Here is a 24,824-nt window from a genome sequence, read left to right as displayed (position 1 = left end):
GCGATCGAGAGACCGCTCTCCACCAGGCGGCGGTGGTGCGATGCAGGCTGCCTGCGCGTTGCCGATGACAAACTCATTTTTTTTTACAGGCATAGATGCGGAAGAGGAAGCCTTTTGCGTGCTTTGTGCCGGTTTATTGCTACGCGACAAAGTGTCCATCCAGGGACCAAGTACTTTAGTAGGTACCGAGCACTTAACCTAGGCGCCCATGTAGGTGCGTGGGGAAAGTCGCCAAGCAAACCTAGGAACTACGGAGTACAACAACATGAGGCAGGTGCGTCCCACGCCCCGTTCCCCCGATAAACGGACCTTGGCCCCCTGGAGCCCCAACACCCAACAGGCATGATGACGCCAGGCCACATGACTAGCCCTCCTGCGGAACATGGGAGACCGGAAGCACAAAGGGAAAAGTTATCAATCAGCTCCCGGTACACAACACGGCGCGTCACGCCTCTCTATCCCAAATCTCATCGCGTCGCCTCGAATTTGCCTTGCGGCTCCAAGACGCGGGCAGCACGGTGTAGCCTGCTGCCACTTGGCAAACGTCTGGGGCCGTGCTTCTTGGACGCTGTCAACTCTGAAAAGGTCAACGGTCCGGAGTGCGCGATGCATTGATGACCTGTTGGAGCGGCCGCCATTGGCCAGCGCCAAAGTCCACCAGCCGCTGAATGCCGATTGATAACAGGCTGCATGCCACGTTCCGCTTTCGTCCCCGGATCGAGAAGAGAATGGAGGCTTCCCACCTGACATGTGCTCGCGACGCCCTATCCCGTACTACGTACTGTCGAGACAAACTCCGAATGTGCCTGTGCGGCCTCTGGGCGTTAGTCCGAGCCGCCTTTTGGCAAAACAGCTCGCGTCTGAACGGTCGGTCGCTGTGTGGTTCGTTCCAGGCCGAGGGAAAAGATCTTACTATGTGCACCCCCTTCACATGCCATCATCGACGCCCCGGGCACCGTGCGACTTCCCAACCCTCATCATGGGAGCCGCCTCCTTCCTAGCCTGATCCGATGACGGTCGCGATCCGATTCACGCCATCAGTCTGAAGTGTCTTCATTGAACGAAAAAAAAAAAAAGAGTAAAAAAAGTTGGCACATCAGCATGAATGACTATGAAGGGCTCGTGGGTATTTATCAATTGAATTGTTGAATGAATCTACCAAGGCGAAATTGTCCAATGAATGGCTTTGTTGGTCCGCTCCAGTCGCGGTGGGCCGACCGGCCAGCCTGGCGTTTTTGCGTCGCGAACCCCGTTTTATCAGATGAAAGCTTTCTCACTCACATTTTGTGTCCTCTCCCTTCCGCGGGACGCTGCAATTTCGCTTGCTGGCAATGGGCCTCGTGCTACTCCGTAAATGATTACGGAGTGCATACTGCTAGGCCCCGTTTCACACGGGGCCAGATGGATGCGGGCCAATCGCAGGCTCCTGCCACTGTGGAAAATTTTTCTTTATCTGATCCATCTTATCAATCAGTCAGATTGCATCTTCATCCTCTCCCCCGGTCCAATATCTTGGTGCCTGGCGACGACGCCGTGGCTAAGAGCACCGCCCTCGGAGCTGATGCGCATTGATGGCGAGCATCTCATCACTGGAATGAGCTTGCTCCTTGACCATTTGCCCCTTTCTTTACTTGCACCCCCTTCTGCCTCTGGTGCTAATGTTGCACAGCGACAAGGAACGTGTTCCTGTTGCCAGGTCCTGGCATATTTTCCCGTCTCAAATCCCAGCCATCACTCCACACTAGTTACGTACAAAAGTTTTGTATACAGACTGTTGCGCGAAATGAATAGTCTTGCCACTTTGTGTTCGATGCGAGTTATACCGCGGGGTGTACCCCCTCCAAAGAGACGACTTTTCTCCCTCGAGCCCCCTATGTAAATCCGGCATTGAGCATGATACAGACCCTCACGCCATTTCAAAGCATGTGATAATGCTGTTAACTTTGCCAGAATGTCCTAGAGTGCGAGTGGTCTCTGTTGCGCATTTCGCAGCTACCCTGCCGAAAAGATGCTCGCTCTTGAAAAGATGGGCCATCGTCGAACAGACAGCCTGCAGAGCGGATCAATAGTCGCATTGGCATCAAGCATACCAGCCGGGGTATATCTGGCGCCCGGAGCTGGCAAGGCGACCGGCACCGTGTTGTATTAACTGGTATTAGGTCTGGTGACCTTGTATCCAGGCTCGCGCAGGATCCTTCGCCCTCGGCTTCCGTTTCCTCGCTTGACACTTGTCAGTGTGCCGGGACCTGAAGAGGCACAGGGGGGAAATGCCACGTCACTTGTTATGCCAGAGACGGACGTATCTTTGAGCTTGCTCCAATGATATCCCTTGGGCTGAGACTCATGCGGTAACAGCTTCCTGTTCTTGCTGCAATACTCTGGAGGCCCGTACACATCAACGCGAACGGGCCAGCTCTCACAGCCACCGCTGCAAGGATCCGGGTTGCCTGATGCAGACTCGTGCTTGGCCGGAGCAGCCTTTTCTTCGCGTGTGGACCGTGTATGCTGTACGTACCAGGGTATCAAGGCACGCCTAGAGGCATGGCAGTGGCAACTGGCCTGCTCGTCTCCAGCGTTGCGCGATGAGATGCGCGACGTGGTTAGATGTCTAAGTTGCTGCGGCGGAGGCCCTGCCGGACGGTAAATTGGTAATTTTGTGCTCTCGAGACAAGGGCTGACTGACATGGGGCAATTACCTCCTTGAAGAGTCGATTGCAAGCTGCCGGGGTTCTCGTCGCGTTTGTCATGGTCAAAGGAGGCCGGTATCTGGAGTTGGATCTTTGCCGTTCTACAGGCAGCCGAAGCTGGCGACGAGCATCGCGAAACGGAGGTCATACGTCTTTGCAAATGTCAGTAGTTGTATCTTGGGTCTCTTGCCAAGGACTCGACGAATACTTTTGTCAAGACGCACCCATGGTTTCGCCCCAGCAATCACCCACGCCGGGGATACCAGCTCTCACATCGCATGGCGGCGGCATCACTTGAATTGCAAATATAGGCAAATTGTGCCTGCATAAACATCACTATTCATCACGACAAGCTATGGGGGTGTTCCTTTGATTTGGCCAGACGCCCATACGCATGTTACATACACAAACCAGCCCGGTCCAGAACGCCCTCTCGCCGTGGTAAAAGCATGCGGTCAAATCGCACAAGATGAAAAACGAAAAATGTTACGAATATGCCCAAGCAGGCATGCAAAGTCGTCCATGCAGATGCAGCCCTAAAGGCCAAGCCGTGGTAGTATGGTGGGAATCCTCTGTCAGCCGTCGAAGCAGCAATAAAAAATTGACTTGGAATTCGTGAGCACCAAAAATCGAACTCTCTCTTGCTCTCCGTTTACGACTTGTAGCGCTGGTATTCGCCGGCAACCAAACAATGATCACGTTCGAAAGGCTCTGTACGTTCAAGTTAGTCGGGTTTGTTCGCGGTTGCAAGTCATTTGGCAAAGAATTCGACTTACCTAGAGTAAGCTGGAACTTGGGCTTGATGGACTCGGCTCGCATCTTTTGGACTTCGTTGGCGAAGACCTCGGCAGGAGGTGCAGTGCTGTCAATACAGTTCGCCTTGATGGAAATGAGGACGCCGCCGCCGACCTTGAGGAACCAGTTGGCGTTCATGGCGACGATACGGGCCTGATCGGGCTGGGCAACATCGGCAAAGATGACGTCTACCATGGGGACAATCATGCGGTAGCGAGCGGGCTGACGGGCATCTTCGACAATGGGAACGACGTTGGGTCGCTTCGAGGCCATGCTGATGAGGTCACGACCAGACCGGGAAGAGAACTCGACTGCGTAGACGTATCCGGTCGGGCCAACCAGGTCGGCAACGTGCGAGACGGAGGTACCAGAGGCACCACCAAGGTACAGGACGCGTGATCCAGGGCGCATGTAGATGTCGTCGGCACCTCCAGCAATGGCAGCACAAAGCTTGCTTCGGAAAGGGTTCCACATGCGGTACTCAACCTTGGTTGTTGAGGAAGTGCCGTCGTCATTCTTTACCGTCTCATCCACAGATATACGCTTTTCGCCGTAGACAGACTCGCCGGGCGTTAGGTTTCGGGTCGCAATGCCATCTTCCTTGCCACCACGGACGACGAATACTCCTGGGTGACGGTGAGGCTCCTGCGAAAGGTCGGGAGTCAGTCTTCTGCCTGGACCCAAGAGGGAACGAAGCCAGGACGGCAACAGAATCGACACGTACGATGATAACCTTGGCGCCGCCCTTCTGCCCAGCGCCTCCCCGGGCACCACCGCGTCCAGCACCTCCGCGACCACCGCCGCGACCTCCACGGCCAAAAGCACCTCCTCTGCCACCACCACCGCGGCCGCCTAAAACATCCTCGTAATTAGCGATGAAGTCGCAATGACGAGGGACAGCAACGCGAATTTGATGAGAAGAGCATCATACCTCGAGCACCGCCACGGGCACCACCGCGGGCACCACCGCGACCACCGCGATCACCGCCAAATCCCCCACGGCCACCTCCACGACCGCCTCCACGACCGCCGCCTCGGGGACCGCCTCGATCACCGAAAGCCATTGGTCAAGAATTCCCGGTTGGGGTTTCTTTTTTTTTTTAATAAAAAGATGGATGTCGCCTCCAGAGAGGTTGGAAAAGTCCCCAAGCGTTCCCGTGAACTCTCGATGTTTGTTGTATAACCTGCCACTGCGGGTAAGACTTGCGGCCCTGAAATGTCGAAGAAATTTTTTGAAGCTTTTCCTCTGGAGCTTTTTTGCAGACCCACTTCAAACTACCTTTCTTGGTTAGAGCCTTTTTACCACCGACCTTGTTCGACCCGACTTTATTCCGGCTCAAACTCAGTCGGAAAGGACAAAGTCCAACACGTGTGTCACGTGGCGAAGAAAGAGGTACGATAATTGTAAGAAAATCTGCAACCAGGGCTAGAAGGGGGGAAAAGAATTCAATTCTAGAGAAGTGAGTTCTTCCAAATTTTCTTCTATTATTTTCTATTTTTTTTTTAAGTAGAAATGCCCTATTTAAACTCATGTTAGTTTCCAGGCTAAAATTTGACCGGAGGCGTGTGCAGCGTCGGGGCGCCGCCCACGCTGGACCGAGGAGGGCAGCCAAGCCCTAAGACATACCCAAATCGGTAAGCGAGCTTTGGTCGCGGCCCCAAGCGCCCCAGGAAAAGTTGTCTGAATTTCTCCCAACTCCCAGCCTGCGAAGCCACGTCGTCGAATCAGCAACCACACCCAAGACCGTCGAGATGGTGAGTTATACCCTGCAACAAAAGAAAGGACCATTGGCTATGGAACAAAGCGTGATTTGCTCGTGCAATCGCCGTCGCGCACTCGACGAGCGTCGCCATTTCCCGGGGAGTCGAGCCCTCGGGACGCTGGGTGATGGCGGACGAGAGGGGAACGGTACGGCCTCAGGACGAAACAAGGGCTGACGAGTCGGGACAGGTTCGATACGCCGCGACCGAGATCCAGTCCTCCAAGTCGGCCCGCGCCCGCGGTGCCTACCTGCGAGTTTCGTTCAAGAACACCCGCGAGACGGCCCAGGCTATCAATGGCTGGAAGCTGCAGCGCGCCGTTGCCTTCCTCGAGAACGTCAAGGAGCACAAGGAGGCCGTCCCCATGCGACGATACGCCGGTAGCATCGGCCGCTGCGCCCAAGGTACGCACGCCCTGAGTCGAGAGCCGCGGAGGGCCTGCGAGGCTTCTGCTGTAAAGGGATGTTGCACCTCCCCTCCTCCGATGTCGATTTTGGACCAAGGCTCGGCAGGGGGAGGCGAGGGCGCATTGCCTGCACACAGGGCGTGGATGGCTGCTTTCGTGCTGCGGCGCAGAGGCGTCGGGAGGCAGTTTTTGCTGACGCAAGTATCAACAGGCAAGCAGTTCGGCGTCTCCAAGGCCAGATGGCCCGTCAAGTCGGCCCAGTACCTCTTGGACCTTTTGAAGAACGCCGAGTCCAACGCTGACGCCAAGGGGCTCGACACCGGTGCCCTGATTGTCAAGCACATCCAGGTCAACCAGGCCCCCAAGCAGCGCCGCCGAACGTACCGTGCTCACGGCCGTGTACGTCTTCCCCCCCTCCACCCTTTGGCACCAATTTCTACGTGCACAAGCGTGAGAAAATAGCACTGAGGGCTAACATGGTGCAGATCAACCCGTACATGTCTAACCCTTGCCACATCGAGCTTATCCTGACCGAGGGCGACGAGGTCGTGCAGAAGTCCGACGAGGTTGTCGGCCGCGAGGCTCATCTCAGCTCGAGACAGCGTGGCGCTCGTCTCCGCAAGGCGATCACTGCCGCATAAATTTATCTTTGAAAGCGTGAGGCAGGATCAATTGTTTTTACGAGGGGGTTGATGGAAACAGGCGTGGGAATACTTGAAACGTCTATAAATGTTTTCGGGGCGATTCGTGGCTCTTTTCTCATCTCCTTTGGTGTATGGCAGACTGCGGAGGGAGCATGGCATCAAACAAGAAAAAAAGGGGAAAAAGGATTTCACACACATCATATTTTCCCTTTTCTGCTCGGCAAGGGTTCTTGACGAAAGATAAATCAACGACATAAAAAGGCTCACATTTCAATCTTAGTCTATGGTGTTCCTGGTGCTCGTCTCCCCCTTTTGAGATGATGGACAAAGTTGAGGAGTAGTCATGCTGGATTCTCACGCTCAGTAGAGGTGATGGGAGCTGTAACGGAACTCGCTGCGAAGCGATACTTGACCACTCAGACAAACGCTTTTTCTATTCATTGACATGACGATGGTGCGGCTATTGAAAAAAACAGACTTTCGCTTCCTCACCCATCTATCTAACCGATTCTGCCAGCCTTCGAGTGTCGTTGGGAGGAAGACGACAATCAATGAAAGGGGTTGACCCTGACTGGAAAAAAAAAACGTCAAAACGCCATTGCGCCAGCCTAACCACCGCCTTGGAAAAACAAAAAAAATCCACCGACCTGTCAATCTGTCCATGATCAACTCCGTAACATAAACGACACGATAGCTTGGCAGGTGGTAGAAAGTACATGTGTGCGTGTATGGACGTGAATTGGCGTAATACTATTTCCCATTTATGTTGCTGCTGGTGATGGTGATGGTGCTTGTTGGTGCCGTAGACCACGGTCACATGCTTCGAGTAAACCGCTGAAACGACCCGAGCCTGGCCTCTGCACCCCATCTCTCTTGGCGTCATTGATGCACCATGCGCTATAAACATCTTTCCATCCCATTGTCATGCCGAAGGCGTGAACAAGCATGGCCTCTTCCTGTTCTTTCATACATTGCGTGATTTCGGCCAGGAGCTTATCTTTTGAAGACTGCATCCAAGTCATAATCCGGTGATTGCTGCCGTGAAAGACAGTGCGTCCATGGTGCAGGTCGGAAATAATTTCTCTCGTTTTCAGGTAAGGGGTATCAACGGAGACGTAGCCACACGACTTGAAAGCCAAGCATTTTAGGCGATACCTTCGCTCGTGCCCCCGTAGAAGGGCAAAATCGGGAATGTACTCGCTGGCTGCAACGATCTTTTCTACCAAGGCCGTCGAAACTGTATGATGATCGGCTTTTTCAGCCAAAAGTTGTCTTATCTTCACACTCGGAGAGAAATGGTCAATGAACCCTGTCCATGTCAGCAGATCAGGCTGGCGGAGCCAATCTATCGGCGCGTCGTGCACATCATGGCTGGGGGGGTTGCCGGGGACATTGAAGTGTTGTGGCTGCGGCGGGAGCGGGTATAGCGGCGGTAGCGTCAGGAGGAGACCAGGTGGCAGTGCGTCCTGGAGGTCGGCCAGATCTTGATCATTGTCTTGCAGAGCAGATACAGCAAAGGCCGCAGCCGGAGCAACACCGGCCAAGGCCAGAGCCGGAGCCGGGAGTGGGACCGGTAGATGTGCCGCCATAGCCTCGGGCACGGTTGTAGGAGGACCAGAAAGGGAGACGGACTCCAATTCCAGCTTTTCGAGAGACAGCAGGGCAAACTGGCGGACTGCTTGCAAGAAGACATGCGGCGATGACCAACAATTCTTGAGAGAAAGGTGCTTGACATGGGGGAGTCGCAGTAAGCTTGATCTGTCACGCCGGACGGCCCTCGGGCTAATCATGACGTCTGGTTGATTGACAATTGGCGCGGGGAGGATGTATGAATTGCGCTGATACGAGCTTGGCGCAAATTCACCGCCGCATATCCATTCAAAGTGAAGGCTCTCGATATTGCGGCACTTGGCGACGTGATCGCTGAGCAGTGTGAAGACTTTGCCGACGGATTCGACCGGGGATATACGGGTATCCTCGACAAACTCGGGAGTAGAGACGTTGACCCTTCGCCAATCCGCAATGACACCGATTGATACATTCCTGAGACTGGGAATGCTTCCCCAAAAGTCATCTCGACAGAAGAGGTGAACGTGGCTCGTTGGGATCTTGGCAATGGTGAACGTCGTCACGTGCTGAAAGCAGCCATCGTAAGCATTGTCAATCAAGCCCAGGACGTAGGATTGAATCATGGCACGATGGGCCCACTCGAGCTCGAGCAGCATTTCCTTTTGGGCTCTGGTGAGATTGACAGGTATCAAGGGCGAGTCTGCCTCGTCCCTGGGGGAGTCGAAGAGGTCTGCATGGCCAGGAGCTCCAGCGGGGTCAAGATTCGGCGCGGGCGAGGCAGATCTTTCGTCAAAGTTGATATTATCGAGACTGTTGTTTCCGGTTTCAAGCATGATTCGCACTGCTTCTTGGACTTGAGGCCCGCAGTAACCGGCGTCCCTCTCGAGGGTTGCATTCCGGAAGGCGCCGAGGTTGGGAAACATTGACTTGTGCTGATCCCGAGCGAGGTCGTTGAAATCGGCAACGGTGATGGCAGGTTGGTGGACGCTTTGAGCCGAGCGTTGATGGCGACGCCAGTCCACGGTTGCAAAGACGGGATGATGGATGTGGGCGTTGCGGGCCGCCTTGTCCGGCCCAAGCAGGAATCCGAGGCCGGCATCGCAGCACAAGCCAATATTCTGCACTTTGGTCAGGCACGCCAGCGCAGCTCTCATGCCCTCGGTCTCGTCGGCGGTCTGCTCGAGGCCCTCAAGGTCGGTATATCTGCGATAGTTTGCAGGCGGCCAGCGGTAGATGCCCCAGAAGGCCGGAACGGCTTCCTGGAGAGGCTTGACCGGGGGATAGGCGAGAGAGTCCTCGTCGAGCTCGAGGGACAGTGCGAAGCGGAGGATATGAGGGCCAAAGGACTTGAACATGTACATTCCATTGGAGAAGAGGCTCGAGGTCGAATGGCGCATGGAGCCATGCTCGTCGCGAACGAGGGCGCCGTACAGCTCGGATCGAAACGGAACGACGACATTACGAAAGTACTGGGGCGAGACCTTGGCTTCAAAGGCCCGACAAACCAAGCGGAGGTTTCTGACCTCGGCTCTTGTCAGGTGAGACGTGATGATTTCGATGATTTCCACGGGAAGTTGTGCCATGGGCCATGGAATGAGAACGATTAGCTCGCTTTCTGCGCCGGGGCAATAGACGGCGCGAGTGTGGATGAACGCGGAGGGGTGGTGCAGGACATGGCCCAAGGCTCCCTCTTCGCGGTGAAAGAGATGGCAGCAGGGGATTGAGAGCCGACGACTGATGATGGCTATTGATGGGCGGTTGTATGCATGCGATCTGGATGGATGCGAGACGGGAGATTGGGAGACGGGAGACGGGAGACGGACGGGAGACGGGGTGGATGGCAGGTGCGAGGTGCGAGATGGGAGCAGCCGAAGTGGCACTTGGTGGTTGGCGGTTTGTTAAGCTGCGTCACGGCGTCACGGCGCTCTCCGCTCTCCCATTTAACTTTTGTCACGACATCATCCTCCATCACGCTGCGTCCTCGACGGCACGCCGCCACCACGGCGCTACACCAACCTTCGAACGTTACAATATGCACCATTGACTCCCGCCAGTCCCCGCCGCCGGAGGCTGAACCGGAGTCTGGTTCAATTGAACGGGTCACGGCTCCAGGCGCAGCGACGGCCTAGGCTGGATCTCACCACCAACTTAGTTGCTCTCCAGTCTCCTCTCTCCCTCCATCGCGTACGCCATGTTCCAAGCCACAATCCCTCATCCGATCTGCGTCAGAGTTCAGATGAAGTATTGTTTGCCGTCTGGGAGCTCGGCGCCCCAAGCCGTCTCTTTCCAAGGCCTGCTTCTTTTGTCGTCCATGGGTTGGACGTACCAACTGCTCAAGCACCAAGGGTCCGAGCAACGTTCCGTGGTCAAGGTTACTCATCAGGGGACACGACTTCCACAACGGCAGAATATTATCCAGCTAAAAGAACCGGCAAACGGTATGCGAAATGGGCTGCGTTAGAACAGAGAGCCTCATGTACAAGCATTCTCATACGAGAAAAGTCATGGAATGCCACACCAAAAAAAAAAGAAGTAAAGAAAAAAAATACCCCAAAGCAAAGCAAGCCTCAGATGTGCGTATCAGCGTCGGTCAATCAAGGATCGATGATACGAGCCCTGCCCAGCCTTTTCTTTCCAAAAACTCCCCGCTTTCTCCTGCTTGTACTCCGTGCCCATCACCGCCTATTCGTGCTCTGCCAGAACCAATAACTAGTTGCTCAAGTCAATAACATGGTTCCTGAAACACCAGTCAAGCGTGGAGTGGTGGCTGCCTATGCGGAAAACTCACACTGCTGAATACTGGACCTCGAATGTCGCAGGCATGTCCTTGCATGTGGCAGGTGGCGAACCGCCAGCCGTGTCCACACGGTAAACGTCCTTGATATCTCCCGTGGTGCCGTCCATGGCTGTGAGCCGCAGCCAGGTCACTGCCTTCTCGCCCTTTTGGCCCACGGCCGCGGTGGAAGGGGCCTTGGCCGAGCTGTTCTTCGCGCAGGGCACCCGGCCAATGGCCAGCGCCGGCGTGTCCAAGTTGAAGAATGGGGTTGAACCGTCAAAGTAGTGCACCCCAGACTTGGCCATGGCTGTGGGACCAAGCTTCTCGGCCTCGTCAAGCTGGAAGTGCACGGCCATGGGCGGGATTCGCGAGAGGAGGTCAGGGTACAGAGCCGCAATACAGCTGGCATTGAAGAGGGTGGCCACGGCGCCGGCGGCCTTGGGGGAGGCATGTGCGTTGTTCGCATCGCAAGTGTAGTTTTGAGTCCCACGTCCGACTGCTACGTGGCGTACGGTCAAGCCATTGTCGGGGGGAGGCAGCCCATCGATTCCTGCGAGGCCATGCATGTCAGCCATACCATGCCACAGCGGCCCAAGGTCTGGGATGATGCGCCGTCTGACGCTTACCATCGGGCATCCGGGCTTTCGACAAGTCACACAAGGGAGCCGTCGAGAGAAGCTTGGATGCCTCGACCTTGGATGCAATGAGGTTAAAGTACCCCGACAAACTATCCAGAGCATTGACGGAGTTGTCCCTCCTATCCAAAGTCGGGAGGGCTGGCGCAGCATTGGCAACGACGACAAGGGCAGCCGTGAGGGCTGTCGATAGATGATGCATTTTCCGTGTTTCTTCTTTTCCTTGATATTCACGTGAGTACGAGTAGTCGTGCCCTTTGCATCAACCAGCAAGCAGGATGTGGTGATTGAGACACGGCGCAGTCGAGGAGAATCAGAATCGTAGCGACCAACGGGCAGACAAAGTCGTATCGACACTCGGCGAGACAGGAACGCAGATAGACGCAGCAACGAGAAGAGCAAAATAAATAAGTAACGGCTCGAACAACTTGAACAGCCGTGATGTGAGAGGAAGACGACAAAGGGAACAAGGAAATAGAAATAAAGGAAAAAAGGAAAAAACAACCACCCCAGCTGGGATAGATAAATTATGCCGGTTGGTTCTGGGCTTTAGGAGAAGAGACGAAATCAAATGGACCTCGGCGCAGAGGCAAACAACTCTATTATAAGCATTCATCTGTCGTTTGCAGGCGCACGGCCAACGGCATGACATTGAGCCTATTGAATGCATGACACTGCGGTCTGCAGCCGCCTGTCTGGGCACGGCGTCAGGGATCGCCGGCGTACATTAGCCAGAGGACCATTCATTGGTCGACGAGGTCTGGGACATGTAGGGCGGACGGGCAAGCCATCTGAGATCCTGGGCGGCCGAGACAGCGACGCAACGACATAACGACATGGGGGTGATGCTTTTTATGGCACGGCGACAAGCTTGACGATGCGCGGGGAGCGTGTCCTGTCGTCCAATTGGTTGCCGCGCTGGAGCAGTCGACGGGCGCTTCGGCGGGAGGCCGCGGGAGCGGTGGGCTCGGCGTCGCTTGATTGGCTCCATGTTAAGCGCTGTGCCAGGGGTACCAAGTACTCCGTACCCGTGCAGACTTCAGATGCATCTTGCTGCTTGCCCGGCCTCGGCGATTATGGACGCACGCTCATTTGGTACACGTTGGCCTTTGTACATGCTCCGCGCAGATGATCAGTTTCGTGCGCAATCAAGCGAGGGAAGCGGACCTGATGCCGACCCACACAACCCTTCAGACAAGTGTCGCGGCGATGTTGCTCGAGGCATGACTTGCCTAGGGCGAATGGTCCTGAGTGCCTCGAGCCTGAGATGACCTACGCGGAGGCGCTAGACTTTCAAAAAATCCACGGATGCCTGGTCGAACTGGTGAGCTACCGTGAATTTTCTCCTCTGGGCTTGTGGCCTTGGGCTTGTGGCCTTGGGCTTGTGGTGAATCGAGTGTATTGCGTGTCCACCCCGTGGGGCCCAGGCACAAATGTTTACCAGAGCAGCACGAAGCATCGCCGTCATGATGGAAGGAGAGTTGAGCTTCTCAGTTCAATTGTGCCTCTCGGAGCACCGAAAACTAACTACGAGTGCGCAAGGCCACCGTGGGCCAAAGAATGCGGACGCTTTTCCTTTCCATATTCATCACTATCATGGCTCTGTCTTGCCCTTTTCAGGTGAAAATGCTCAAACAATGCTGTACTGCTACATCCTATGTCAGGGATAATGTACATGTGTGCTTTGGAGCTGGCCTGGACCTCGGCCCAGCTTGATTGATACTGGCCGTTTGTTCTTCGCCACAGCTGAGCCGGTGTCTAAACGTCATTACTGCCGGTTGAAACTATCTTGCTTCCACTCTCCGTGCTGTGTACCGCCACTCGCCGCCTTGCCTGCAGCCGCTCTGGCAGCAGCGGCAGCAGCAGAGGAGCCCAAGCCAGACGCGTGCTTGTCAAAGTCTGCGCTGCCGAGCCAAAAGAGCGAGAAAAAGACCAGCATGTGCAGCGCCACGCAATAAGCTGCAAAGAGGTTCCTGCTGGTACGGGACGCCAACACCATGCGCGTGATCGAATACACCACCCTCTCCGGGAGGCTCATACGCCGATAAGCCCTGGCCGACTCTCGACCACGGAAAGCCGCAAATGGTGAAATGTTTGACTCATACGCTTGGCGGTATCTGTCCATGGCCATCCCCGGGTTGCCCGTTCCGCCCATGGAAACCGCCCAAGGATTCGGGTTGGAGGAGTAGGCCGATGACGAAGTTGCCGTCGTGCCGCCACGGTTGTATGTTGACACGTATCTTGTTTTCTCGTACAAGTTCAGGTTGTCCTTCTGCAAGGCTGCCACTTCTTGCCGCAGTTGCTGCACAGTCCGATTGGTCTCGGACAGTTCCTGTTCCAATTGCGCATTCTTCTTTTTGAATCGGTCTCGCTGTGCTGTCACCATTGGCAGGATACCAGATCCGCCTCCCATCGGCTCCCGCTCCCCTGGTGTGGACCGCGGATCCAGGCCGCTGATGATGGACGAGGTTGGTGATGTCCTGCCCTTTCGTGTTTGCGCTCGAGTCACATATGTGCCGGCGACCGACGCACCAGATGGGAAGGCATTGGCGCCCTCAGCTTGCATGTTCTCAAGATCCTCCTCCAGCCTCTGATTCAGGTTTTGTGACTTCTCCAGCTCCGCATTTGTTCTTGAGAGTTCTTCCTGCAAATCTTCCAGTCGCGTTTGCAGATCTTGGTGTGAGACGCGGAGTACCGTCAGCTCGTCGCCAAGCTTCTTGTTACGGGACAGAAGAAGCTTTTCTAGAGAATCCCCTTTGTCCGTGCTGCTTTCCATCTTCTCTCCACCTTCGTCATCGTCGCCTGTGGAAAACTCGATGCTTTTGAGAACCTCGAGTTCCTGCTTGATATCTTCATAGTCACTCCATTTTTGGACCTTGGCTTTGAGCGCATCTTTTTCCTCTTTCAGATGAAGTTCCTCCCGCTCCATCGCACGCTGCTGAGCATCGAAATTCCGCTTCATGCTTTCCTTCTCCAGCCTGGAAGCATCTAGCTTTCGGATCAGGGATGAATTTTCCGACCTCATGCGCATGTACCCGGGATCGTCTTCCAAAGACCTTTCGGGTTGTGTCGAGATGGAAGATTTGGCTTGGGCCAATTCCAGCCGCAGCTGCTCATTACGAGCCTCTACCTCGGCAAGCCGGGCGCTAGTACGCTCAATATCGGAATGGAGCATTTCCAGCTCAGCGCTCGAGGCTTTTGCATGATGGTTTTCTTGATCTTCGCCAGCCTTTCCGAGTCGCTGATTCACCTCGTAGCTGGCGCGCAACTCGTTCAGAAGGCGCTCCTGGTTCTCTACCTTTTCTTCCAGGCTCTTCTCCTTGGCTTCCCAGTTGTCCTTTTTCTCTTCCATGACGGCATTCCAAGACGATTCAACCTCTTTGACCCGTCGCTCGAGGTTGTCCTCAATTTCTTTCCGCGCGGTTCGCTCTGACTGGAGCTTGCTTTCAGTATCTTCCAGCTGTGACGTGAGCTTGGAGACATTCTCCTGGAGCAGCCTGTTTTCTTCCGTGAGTCTCGGAAGTGTTTCCTCCGACAGGAGCATCGAGTCTACCGAGGCTTCCAAGAGTGGGTATGGATCCGGTGCTTCTGATATCAAAGTATAGGCTTTGAGGAAGGCCGAGTTGACGGACTTGGAGTGATTCGTGAGAAGGTCGATAAAATTTTGATAGGCTTCCACGATTGTCAGCTACGATGGATATATGCAAGAGGAAATAGCCGAGGGCGAGACAGGATCTGGACTACCTTTCAAGAGGCCTTTGATTTCGGTCAACTTGGTCGAATCTTCAAGTTTTCGAAAGTCTTTTGTTTTCTGTGCCAGCTCTTTGCGCTGCACTGTCGAGTCCCGTTGATATGTCACGATCTCCGAGGCAGTGTTATCGAGGCTCGCGGTCAAAGTTGTCAAATCGACACCTAATCGTCTCGGTAAGTAAGTGAAACGGCGCCTTCAAAACGGTCCAGCTGAGGCGGCGTACTTCTCCATGACGAAATGGCATGCTGGAATTTGTTCCCTGCTCCCTCAGCAGTCGGCGCATCGGGTCGTGCTGCGGAAGGGGCAGCTTCGGCGGCAGCAGCGGGGCCGTGTCCAACTCCGACGTGCGCCATTGTGAAAGCGGCCAGTTGACGTCTGATTAAATGTCGACAGTCGGAAGCTGCGCACTTGATGGGCGTACTACAAGTCTTGCCATAAATCGTGGTGAGCTATGGGGAGGTTTCTGAGCGGTCATGTGTTGAAAGACGAAGAGGTTGACGTGTTTCGTCGCAGGAAGGGACGGTGGAGCCCATGGCCCATGTGCGTTGTGCACCTTCAAGCATTATTTTAAGCTGCAACCCGTCCAGTTGACCCTGGCACCCAGACTCGGGGCCACAGCCTCTGAAGCTGTCGTCCGCAGCCGGCCAAGCCCCACATGCGCCAGACCTTGGCTGGCCTCATCCGACTTCCCTTCCTCTGCAAAGCATCTCCGCCGTTTTCCTGGGAAGCTCAAATCATCGTACTCGCGGTGCCACAGCTTTCAACCGCAAATATGAGCCCAACACCTCAGTAGCCTCAGATGAGCGAATCCTTGCCATGGCATCCCCAACTGGCCTGACTGCCAGCTCAGGCCTGAAGGCAGCGGTTGAGGATGGACCCTATATCTTACGGCCGTTGTTGGAAGAGGTCCCTTTGGCGTCAGATGGGTCCGACAGCAATGTGAAGATTAATTGCGTCGAATTTCATGGTGCGTAAATCTACCATTTGCCTGTAGGGACATGGAGGCTAACGTGCAATCCAGATGGAAATCTGTACATTGGCACGTCAGCATCCGAGGTGCTTCATTTCGTGCAAATCCCCCCCGACTCCAACGACGTCACCGGACAACCTGTCTATATTCAAGCTTCAAGGCTGTCGCCGGTCTATGTCGAGTCTCCCACATCACGATCGGCCGGCCAAGGTGTGCAGGAGATCCTTTTGCTGCCGCGCATAGGAAAGGCCTGTATACTGTGCAACTCGACCGCCGCGTTCTATTCTCTCCCAGAGCTAAGTCCGGTGTCTGGAATAAGCGTTGTCAAGAACTGTAACTGGATCGGTGGCGTGGACTTGAATGATGCCATGGCGACAAATGGCGTCGTGGGTGCTACCGGCGATGATGCCACTATACTCCTGTCTTTGAAATCCAAAATACAAGTTGTTCGCCTGGCCGATAAGGTTCTCGAAGCACCCGTCAGTTTTCCTTTCTTTTCTGGTGTGTGTTGTGGAAGGGAAGAGGGGGGCTGTAGAGAAGTTTTTGCGACCAAGACCCTGTTGCTAACTTGGGATATCAGAAAGTAACATTTGCTGGAAGCGTTTTGTCCGTTCGCAGGGACTCAATCGCTTGCGTCGCCGATTCCAGATCCTACGCGCTACTCGACATTCATAGGCAGCTAACCATCCCACTGATGAGTATCTCAACCCTGGATGAAACGCCTGTGGAAGACGTCGGACGAGTGCAGCCAAATCGCGATGCTGCTGCAGATACCCCTACCCGACCAGGCCCATCGCATTCGTCTACTCACAGTGGGAATGCACCACACCACAAACGAAATGTGAGCCAGAATGACAAGTCCTCCAGCCCTCAACCACCATCGTCCCCCGTGTCCTCAAAAAGCCCAGAGCCTCGCTCAGAATCCAAATCGCCGTCGCCAGCTACGGATAAGCCTTTACCTTTACCCCCTTCAGACGATACTCCCGTGGATAAGAATGTGGAGCCCACAAAGCATCAGACGTCAATTGCGCTCAAACCTCACATTTCATCGCCAAACCCTGAAGAATTTTTGTTAGTCATTGGGACGAAACTGTCAGAACCAGGTGTTGGCATGTTTGTCAGCCTGGACGGCGAACCCACCCGGGCAACGCTTCAGTTTGAGAAATATCCAGAGCAGGTTGTCGTTGATGGCAGCAATTTCGACATGGCTTCGTCTCGAACTTCGTCTCGAACAGGTTTTGGAGACGAGGAAGATTGTCACGTGCTAGCTTCCACTTCCAAGGAATCCGAGAATGGACTGTCGTACGGCATAGAAATCCAACATATAAATGCGGGCCAGGAGGCAAATCCAAAAAAGCACTGGTTAGAAGCAAGGGGGTTCTCGAAAGAGCACCCTTATGGGCTGAGGACTCTATTCGGCAGAGGGCAGTTCCGACTAATCGAGATTGTCGACAAGCTCAGCCAAAGGCGATTTTCTCCCTTTCCCAGACCATTGGAGGCGTCTGCCTCACTCAGGCGCTCAGACTCCAGGACAGCATTGTCAATAGAACGACTGTCCAAAGAAAAGGAACTGTTCGAACGTGATGATTCCCAGGACGATGACTCCCTGCCGGAAGGCTGGGAAACAACCCGCAACACTGAAGAAGAACATTTTGTACGGCGACTTGCTGACGTCGGAACAAGATTGGCGGTCTGGAATGGAGATTGTATATGGTGGGCAGTGCGAAGTCCTTTAATCATTCAACTTGACGCGCTGCTGGACGAAGCATGCCCCGAAGGGCATATGGCGGACATGAACAAAGATGCAGTGTATGCTGTCCTGAAAGTTATTCGCGGCCGGGATGCGAGGACAGAATTGGAATACATGACGTTGGATTACCTGCGTCAAAAGGCTGGTCTCCTACTCCTTATCAATATCCTGTCTTCGCAAAGGGAGGAGGTTTCCGAAGGCGAGCTCGGTGATTTGGAAAAAGTCTTGGTTGACAGCAAACTGGATCCTCGAGTAGTACTGTCTCTCATTCCGGGAATCAGAAACGACATCATTGAAGGAAAACAAGGCATTTGGATCTATGCAGGAGTCAAGAAGATTGCCGAGTCTTATATTGGAAGCGTCAGGTTTGAAACGCCGGGAAAGAAGGCTCTGCAAAATATCGAGCTACGGATTATGCACTTTTCCCGCCGATTCCTGTCGGCTTGGCGGAAACGAAAGGGGTTCGGCAGCGTTCCCGACGAAGGTGAAGTGTTCAGGACCGTAGACGCTGCACTTCTCATCTCCCTGCTTGAGCTGGATCAGCGGTCACCTCGACGGACGAGACGCGGGGGCGCCGTCAGATCGGAGCTCAACGACGTCGTCGACAAAGGAGTGGACTGCTTTGACCGTGCGGTCGACATTCTAGAGTCGTACCACAGACTTTTCGTGCTGAGCAGACTATACCAAAGCCGCAAGATGGCTGGTGATGTTTTGGCGACGTGGAAACGAATCATTGAAGGGGAGCAGGACAGTGCGCCCGAATTTCACGATGGCGAGCAGCGTGTTCGAGACTATCTGAAAAAGATTAGCAACCAGGCCCTGGTCCAAGAGTACGGAATTTGGCTGGCCAAAAGAAACCCACGATTGGGAGTGCAGGTGTTTGCCGATGATGAGGGAAAGGCCCCCAGGTTTGAGCCAACACGAGCTGCTGACATACTCCGAGCAGAGGCTCCCGACGCAGTCAGATACTACCTGGAGCACCTTGTATTTGCCAAGGGCCTCACGACATATGTGGACGAGCTGTTGAACCACTATCTCGACGTGGTCCTTGAGCATCTGCGGTCCTCGGCAGCGAGCCGCGAGAGAGTCATGGCCACGTACGACGCATACAGGGCGCTGCAGGGCCCCAAGCCCACGTACCACCATTTCCTCACCGAAAGCACGCCGCCTGATGGCGAAATATGGAAGAGTCGCCTGCGACTGCTCCAGCTCCTCGGCGGCGCACACGACTACGACACTGGGGCCATTGCAGAGCGCATAGGCAGTTTGCCGGCCGACCTGCTCGTACCGGAGACCATCATTCTTGCCGGTCGGCAGCGTCGCCACGACGAGGCACTGCGACTGTTGGTCCACAGACTTGGCGACTACGATACGGCGGTGTCGTACTGCCTGGGGGGCGGGTGCAGTGTCTACGGGCACCAGGATCCGGGCCGTGGCGGAGGCAGCACGCCAGACACGGAGCTGCAGCGCCGTCTGTTCCAGGTAGTTCTGCACGAGTTCCTGAGAATTGCCGACGTGAGCGACCGAATCGAGCAGACGGGCGCGCTGCTGGAACGGTTTGGTGGCTGGTTCGAGGTGGAAGAAGTGCTGGGCTTGGTGCCCGACGCCTGGTCCGTGGACGTCGTGGCCGGGTTTCTGACAGGAGCCATGAGGAGACTGGTGCGGGAGAGGAACGAGACGGTGGTGACAAGGGCGCTGAGCGCAGCAGAGAACTTGAGGGTCAACCACGACCTGGTTGCGGGAATCGAGAAGAAGGGTCCGAGCATCGAGGCCCAGGACTGAACCGTGGCTTTGGCGTGCGTGTCGTGTCGTGTCGTGTCGTGTCGTCTGTTTCAGCTCCCGAGGCCAAGTCGAACCGTGTACGTAAAATCTAGCGCGCATCTGCGATTCTCATGTCAACAAAGATGTCTCCAACGTCTCGACGAGACCACAAGACGCTTGCTTGCCCGCTTGCTTGCGGGCAACGAGGTCAAACAGCCACGGCTGTCCGAGCTTGGCCATGGGAATGGACTCAGCTCCGGTCAGCTCGGCCAAATAACGGCAGAAGAAGAAAAAGACGACGACGACAAGAGTACGACACACAAACGCCAATGAGCGGTACCCCAAGCTACACGATGCAAGCAAACCACGTACGATGCCGCACGAAAATGTAGCAGCCCCCTTCTTCCTCGGTGACTTGACGGAGCACACGCCGACGCGTGCAAGCCAATGATTCTCCAAAGACCCGCGCCGGCGACGATGCCCTTGTCCCCCAGGCGGCCGGTCGAGAATGTCCCATCTTGTATCTCGTTGCGCCTCGGGGAGTCGCGAAGCGTGGGACGATGGGGGATGGCTTCACAGCCCGCCGGCGGTGGCTTGAGCTGAACAAACTATCGATTGCCTCACGCACGCACGCCCGAAGCTGTCCGTCTGTTTCATCTACATGCTGCCTGTCCCGACGAAAGGCAAGAGCCGCAGCGCGGGAAGGGGGCGCAGTCGAGCAGGGCTTGTGCCTGTTCCCCGTCGGCTATATATACTCGAGGACTGCTATAAACTTGCGTCTCCGTCTGCACGTCATGCGGAGCCGGATGTGCCGTCGAGGCATGCATGGCCCCAAGATCCAAGATGCAATGTGCAAAGGGGACCGGCCGGCCGGCGTCGACGGCGCGGCACTGAAACCACGCGTTTTTACTTCTTTACCCTTTGGGCCCCCCCTCTTGTCACCCATTTGACGTTTAATTGCCCGTGTCTGTCGTTCCTTCTGCCTCGTTTTGTGCCCGCGCGTCGCTGGCCGTCCGTGGCACGATGCTGGGCAGCTCGGACACAGAAAGGCCGTCGAGTACGCTTGCGCGGCGACACCATCGTCATCCCTGCCCTGCCCTGCCCGGCCCTGCCTCGATCGGGCCCGAGCCCGGCTTCGGCAAGCTGTCGACTCGTCTGTCCGCCATCCATCTACCGTGCCTGCCACGTTGCGTCGCAGCAAGCTCGAGATGCGGCCGCTTATGCGGATGCGGATGCGGATGCGGATGCGGCGACGCGTAGACGACGAGGGACGAGGACGTGGCCGGCGTCACCGTGATGCACCGTCACATCCATCCATCATCTGGGCAAACAAACCCCCCCGGGGCGCTCGCTGAACAAGTAACCCCCGGGCTCGAGCGACTCCACGCGCTTTGATGACGGATACAAGGCATGTCGACCGCCTTGCTTCCTCGGCTGTTCGACTCCCCCGTGTCCGCTCACCGGCAGCGTCCCCGGACCGGACAAGGTGATGCGGCTTCGAGCCGTGCTGGGTCTTGCTATCGCCGACAGACGCACTTCACTTGGGTTCCGCTTGACTGACCAACCGATCCTGTCATGCGACATGCTGTGCTCTGTATCCATCTGCGCATTCGCATGTCGCTCAGACGACGGGGGAATGTGGGCCTGCGCCGGCATCAAAGTTTCGAGTGCTTGGCGGTCGCCTCATGGTCTCCTCGCGAGACAACGGAGTCTGGGACGACCTGCCGGTTAGTGTTCCCTCATTGGCACCGCCACAGACCCTGGTCCTCTCTTCTCATGGCTAAAACCGACAAATCGAATCTCACAATGGCTCAAAAGTGGCACATGACTTGGGGATAAGAGTTCCTGTCCCATTAAGAATATTCCAAGGGGCGTTGCCAAATCGCCGGGAACGCCGCCTCAGTTGACAAAACTCAGGGTATCGAAAAGGAGTAAGAAAAAAAAAAGAGAAAAAAAGAGGACAACGAAAAAGTCCCAGGACGGCTCTCGACAAAACAACTATGCAAAAAGCTGGGTTTCCCATCCATGTCATCCATCGTAATTAAGAACCCAGGGTCCATGCCTATGCCAAAACCTGCACAAAACTCCACAGATTGAATGCCCTTGGGGCCATGACGGAAAAAAATTCAATCCTGCCCAGCCATGTCCCATTAAAATCCAGTACAATTTCGCATGCGCCCATACTCCCCTTCTAATATTTTGAGGCTCTAGCAAATCGACTTCGTAACATGTCCAGACTCCGTTGTCTCGCGAGGAGACCATGAGGCGACCGCTCAAGGCAAACAATACAACTTTAAATGGGGGCACTGCTCGTCTTCAACATCTCTTGCATTTCCTTTAGTTGTTCCTCGGTGGGGTCGTCGGAAATCCAAGGTCCCTTCTCGTCGTCCGTGGCACCGAGGAAGCCCTCGGCGCGCTTGAGAGTCTGGACATCGAGGTCTGTAACGTATGATTTGCCGTCCGATAGTTTGATGCGAACCTCGTGGTCGGTCGAGAGCATCATGTCGTCCTTGGCCAGTCTGCGGGGGCCGTCAAAGACGGCCATGATGCGCTTTCGCATCGTCATTTGGCCCTTATCAAAGCCCCATGATGATGGGTAGTCGCGGCGGTTCTTGCGGCCACGAGCCTTGGTAGCCGTCGGGACACCCCCTCGAGAATGCGTTAAACCCCGCGACTTTTGGACACCGCTGGCAGGGTTGCCTTTCTTCTTGATCGAGGGCGACGAGTTGGCTTTGGAGGAAGCATCGTCTGCCTCTTCTTCTTCACCCATGTCCAGATCGACGTCATCATCCTCATTCTGGGAGGCCTGCATGGTGGATGTGACCGTTGGGAGGTTGTTCTTTTCCAAGGTTAAGTGGACCGTCTTGTCATTTTCAACCTCGGCCAGTCGCTGTGCATTGATGACCTCGGCGGGATCTTCCTGCTGCACAATTCGGAGGACACAGTCGTCCAAATGCTCGTAGAAATCCTGGGCATTGGAGAAGGTTTGCGAACACGTGCTGCACTTTCCAGTGGCGTCGGACGCGTAGCCAGTGAGTTTCTTTCCGGCGGTGACGCCGGCGGGCGTCTTCTTGCGGCTGTTTGGAGGCGTCTGTTCGACACCGTGGACCGCGGTCAAATGTCTCTTGAAGACATCGGCCCGATTGAACGACTTCTCGGCAGGAGATCCGGAGCCAGGGCAGAAGCCGCAGACCATTGTGCCCTTGTAGTGGGTCAAGGTGTGGCGGTTCTTGTCGTATTTGCGGGCAAAGCCCTTGATGTGATATTCACAGGTCTGGATTGGGCACTTTTCGGGTCGCTCATTCTGGTGAGTGAGCATGTGCGCCTTCAAGTCCTTGAATATCTTGCCGCAATCGGGATAGGTGCATCTCTGTTTCTCCTTGGTTTCATCGCTGCTGAAGTCTGCAGAGCCGACGGGAGAAATGAAGTTGTGCATGCTCACGCGGCGACCATTGGCATCGATGGGAGCACCGTACGGGCTGTTTGTGTAGCTGGGGCCAAAAGGGCCGCTGTGGAGGAACGGTGAGGTGCTGTCAGGTCGAACCAGGTTGGGTTGTGGTGATGATGACAGTGACGGTGAAGGCACAAACTGATGTGGCTGCGCGTGTTGAAAGTGGCCGTCGTAGGGCGAGAGGGGCATCGGGGGACGGGCTATTTCCGGGTGGATGAGGGAAGGATCTGCGACACCAGGAAGAGAGTCAGTAATCGCGGCCGCGGACGACATGGTCAATTGCTACGACCGCCGTCGTGATCAGATGGCGGACGGGTAGGATTGAGACAGAACAGTACGATCGAAGATGGAACGGCAGAGGCAAAGAAATCTTGAAGGTCCAGCGCGGACGCTTATTAGCCCCCGGGCAGAGGGGAGGCTCCGGGCCAGGCGGGGCAGGCGCCAGCCACTCAACAACGGTTTTGGCCGACAGGAGAGGCAGCCAAGAGGGTAGGCGCAGCGCCGACCCGTTGACGTTGCAAAGGTCCCAAATAGGTGCCAAGAGACTAGAAGGACTCTGCCTGGGGCCGGCCAGCGGGAGGCCGACTGGGCGCCACACGCTCGCGCTGTACAGAGGAGACACTGCAGCTGGTCACAGCGACTCGTCACAATCGGCCGGCAAAGCAACGCAGCTTGGGACGACGGACCAGTCGCTCCATGTCGCTCTGGCCGGCATCCCGTCGACCGAGCTGCGTGACCGGCACCGAGGGCACACCATCCAGCATGCAGCAGGCAGCAGGCAGCAGGCAGACGCAGTCCATGCAGCAAAGCAGAATGCCTTCAGTGCGGCGGGCAGAGCGCAATTGGTGCGCCTTGGGGCCCAGAGAGATGATGACGCGCTGCATCCAAGCACCGCTGTGCCCGTTGTTCATGTCGACTCACGCACTGGCGGAGCCACCACCCAATTGTCTCAGGCATGGCGGGCAATGGCAAGCTGAACTGCGGGCCCCCCTGGCAAACCCAATTATCCAGTCTCCAAATCACACACGCACAAGACTGTGAGTGTGCATCGTGATGCGGCCAGTGTGAAGAAACGGGATCATCATGATGCATCGCTTCCCTTGCAAGGACGGCATCGAACAGGTCTGCTGCCATTCCGTTTGAGAGCCGCATCGCTTTGTCATCAACAACAAGCGGCAGCCAACACCCCTGCCTGGAAAGCGACCTGACCGAGACGACGACGGTGACCATGACACACAACTCGTCGGCGACCATGGACAGCCGCGCCGGCAAACGATGGCCCTTGCCCACGAGGCAGACATTCGACCGCGAAAGAGAATAAGGAGACAAGCAAAAAAGACAAAGACAAACGACAGAATGCGAAAATGTAAAACTCACCAACAAAAGACTTTGCCTGTCCGCCAAAGTCAAAGCTGCCGAAATCCTCCACGCCGGATCCGTGGAAATACTCGGGAGCGGTCAGATAGTCACTTCCGACAATGCTGGGTTGCATATTCATCGTGTGACCGATCCAGTCAGTCGCACCCAAGTGTCCGTGGCTCGACTGCGGTGAACCGGCTGCTGAGGAGGGCGCCGAGGGAAGAGATCCAGATGACAGACCAGAGGACGACAGTCTCATTTCACCGTCCTCTGGGTACACACCAGGAGACGTGTGGCTGTTGAGAATGTAGTTCGGCGTCTCGGCGAAGAGCGACGGCTCAAAGCCCATCGATGTTGTGCTAGGCGGGTAGGTGACACCAATGGCCATTGGCGAAGCAGATCCAAAGGCGTTCTGCGGGGGTTCAGGATAGCTGGTGTAATCGTCTGCACGTTGCTGTTGCGTGAACAGGCTATTGTAGGGCTGCTCGGCCAAGGCGGCCATTGTGTGT

At 55.6% G+C, this 24,824-nt stretch overlaps 7 protein-coding genes across 7 annotated transcripts; 2 read left to right on the top strand and 5 right to left on the bottom strand.

Annotated features, from left to right (window-relative positions):
- Window positions 1-3,339: 3,339 nt before the first annotated feature.
- On the bottom strand, window positions 3,340-4,546 carry MAM_01709 (rRNA 2'-O-methyltransferase fibrillarin; the record flags this gene model as incomplete). Its single annotated transcript, XM_040820508.1, has 4 exons — window positions 3,340-3,398; window positions 3,464-4,127; window positions 4,207-4,334; window positions 4,414-4,546. 4 exons carry the CDS (start codon window positions 4,544-4,546, stop codon window positions 3,340-3,342), a joined length of 984 nt encoding a protein of 327 aa, XP_040681996.1.
- An 824-nt stretch (window positions 4,547-5,370) lies between these two features.
- MAM_01708 (Ribosomal protein L22/L17, eukaryotic/archaeal) lies at window positions 5,371-6,290 on the top strand (the record flags this gene model as incomplete). The annotated part of the gene is made up of 3 exons (XM_040820507.1): window positions 5,371-5,647; window positions 5,861-6,048; window positions 6,135-6,290. 3 exons carry the CDS (start codon window positions 5,371-5,373, stop codon window positions 6,288-6,290), a joined length of 621 nt encoding a protein of 206 aa, XP_040681995.1.
- A 764-nt stretch (window positions 6,291-7,054) lies between these two features.
- On the bottom strand, window positions 7,055-9,445 carry MAM_01707 (F-box domain containing protein; the record flags this gene model as incomplete). The annotated part of the gene is made up of 1 exon (XM_040820506.1): window positions 7,055-9,445. The coding sequence occupies one exon, from the start codon at window positions 9,443-9,445 to the stop codon at window positions 7,055-7,057; it is 2,391 nt and encodes a 796-aa protein (XP_040681994.1).
- A 1,201-nt stretch (window positions 9,446-10,646) lies between these two features.
- MAM_01706 (uncharacterized protein) lies at window positions 10,647-11,475 on the bottom strand (the record flags this gene model as incomplete). The annotated part of the gene is made up of 2 exons (XM_040820505.1): window positions 10,647-11,188; window positions 11,265-11,475. 2 exons carry the CDS (start codon window positions 11,473-11,475, stop codon window positions 10,647-10,649), a joined length of 753 nt encoding a protein of 250 aa, XP_040681993.1.
- A 1,566-nt stretch (window positions 11,476-13,041) lies between these two features.
- On the bottom strand, window positions 13,042-15,377 carry MAM_01705 (Golgi membrane protein (Coy1); the record flags this gene model as incomplete). Its single annotated transcript, XM_040820504.1, has 3 exons — window positions 13,042-14,945; window positions 15,018-15,185; window positions 15,248-15,377. 3 exons carry the CDS (start codon window positions 15,375-15,377, stop codon window positions 13,042-13,044), a joined length of 2,202 nt encoding a protein of 733 aa, XP_040681992.1.
- A 463-nt stretch (window positions 15,378-15,840) lies between these two features.
- Window positions 15,841-19,526, top strand: MAM_01704 (Vacuolar sorting protein 39/Transforming growth factor beta receptor-associated domain 2; the record flags this gene model as incomplete). The annotated part of the gene is made up of 3 exons (XM_040820503.1): window positions 15,841-15,991; window positions 16,046-16,473; window positions 16,575-19,526. 3 exons carry the CDS (start codon window positions 15,841-15,843, stop codon window positions 19,524-19,526), a joined length of 3,531 nt encoding a protein of 1,176 aa, XP_040681991.1.
- Window positions 19,527-21,798: 2,272 nt separating this feature from the next.
- MAM_01703 (Zinc finger, C2H2-type/integrase, DNA-binding protein) lies at window positions 21,799-24,817 on the bottom strand (the record flags this gene model as incomplete). The annotated part of the gene is made up of 2 exons (XM_040820502.1): window positions 21,799-23,183; window positions 24,334-24,817. 2 exons carry the CDS (start codon window positions 24,815-24,817, stop codon window positions 21,799-21,801), a joined length of 1,869 nt encoding a protein of 622 aa, XP_040681990.1.
- Between the last annotated feature and the right edge of the window lie 7 nt (window positions 24,818-24,824).

This window comes from Metarhizium album (assembly GCF_000804445.1).
Source record: "Metarhizium album ARSEF 1941 chromosome Unknown scaffold_2, whole genome shotgun sequence".
Lineage (NCBI taxonomy): Eukaryota > Fungi > Ascomycota > Sordariomycetes > Hypocreales > Clavicipitaceae > Metarhizium > Metarhizium album.
The sequence above is the reverse complement of the archived record's forward strand: the minus strand, read 5'-3'. Positions and strand labels throughout refer to the sequence as shown.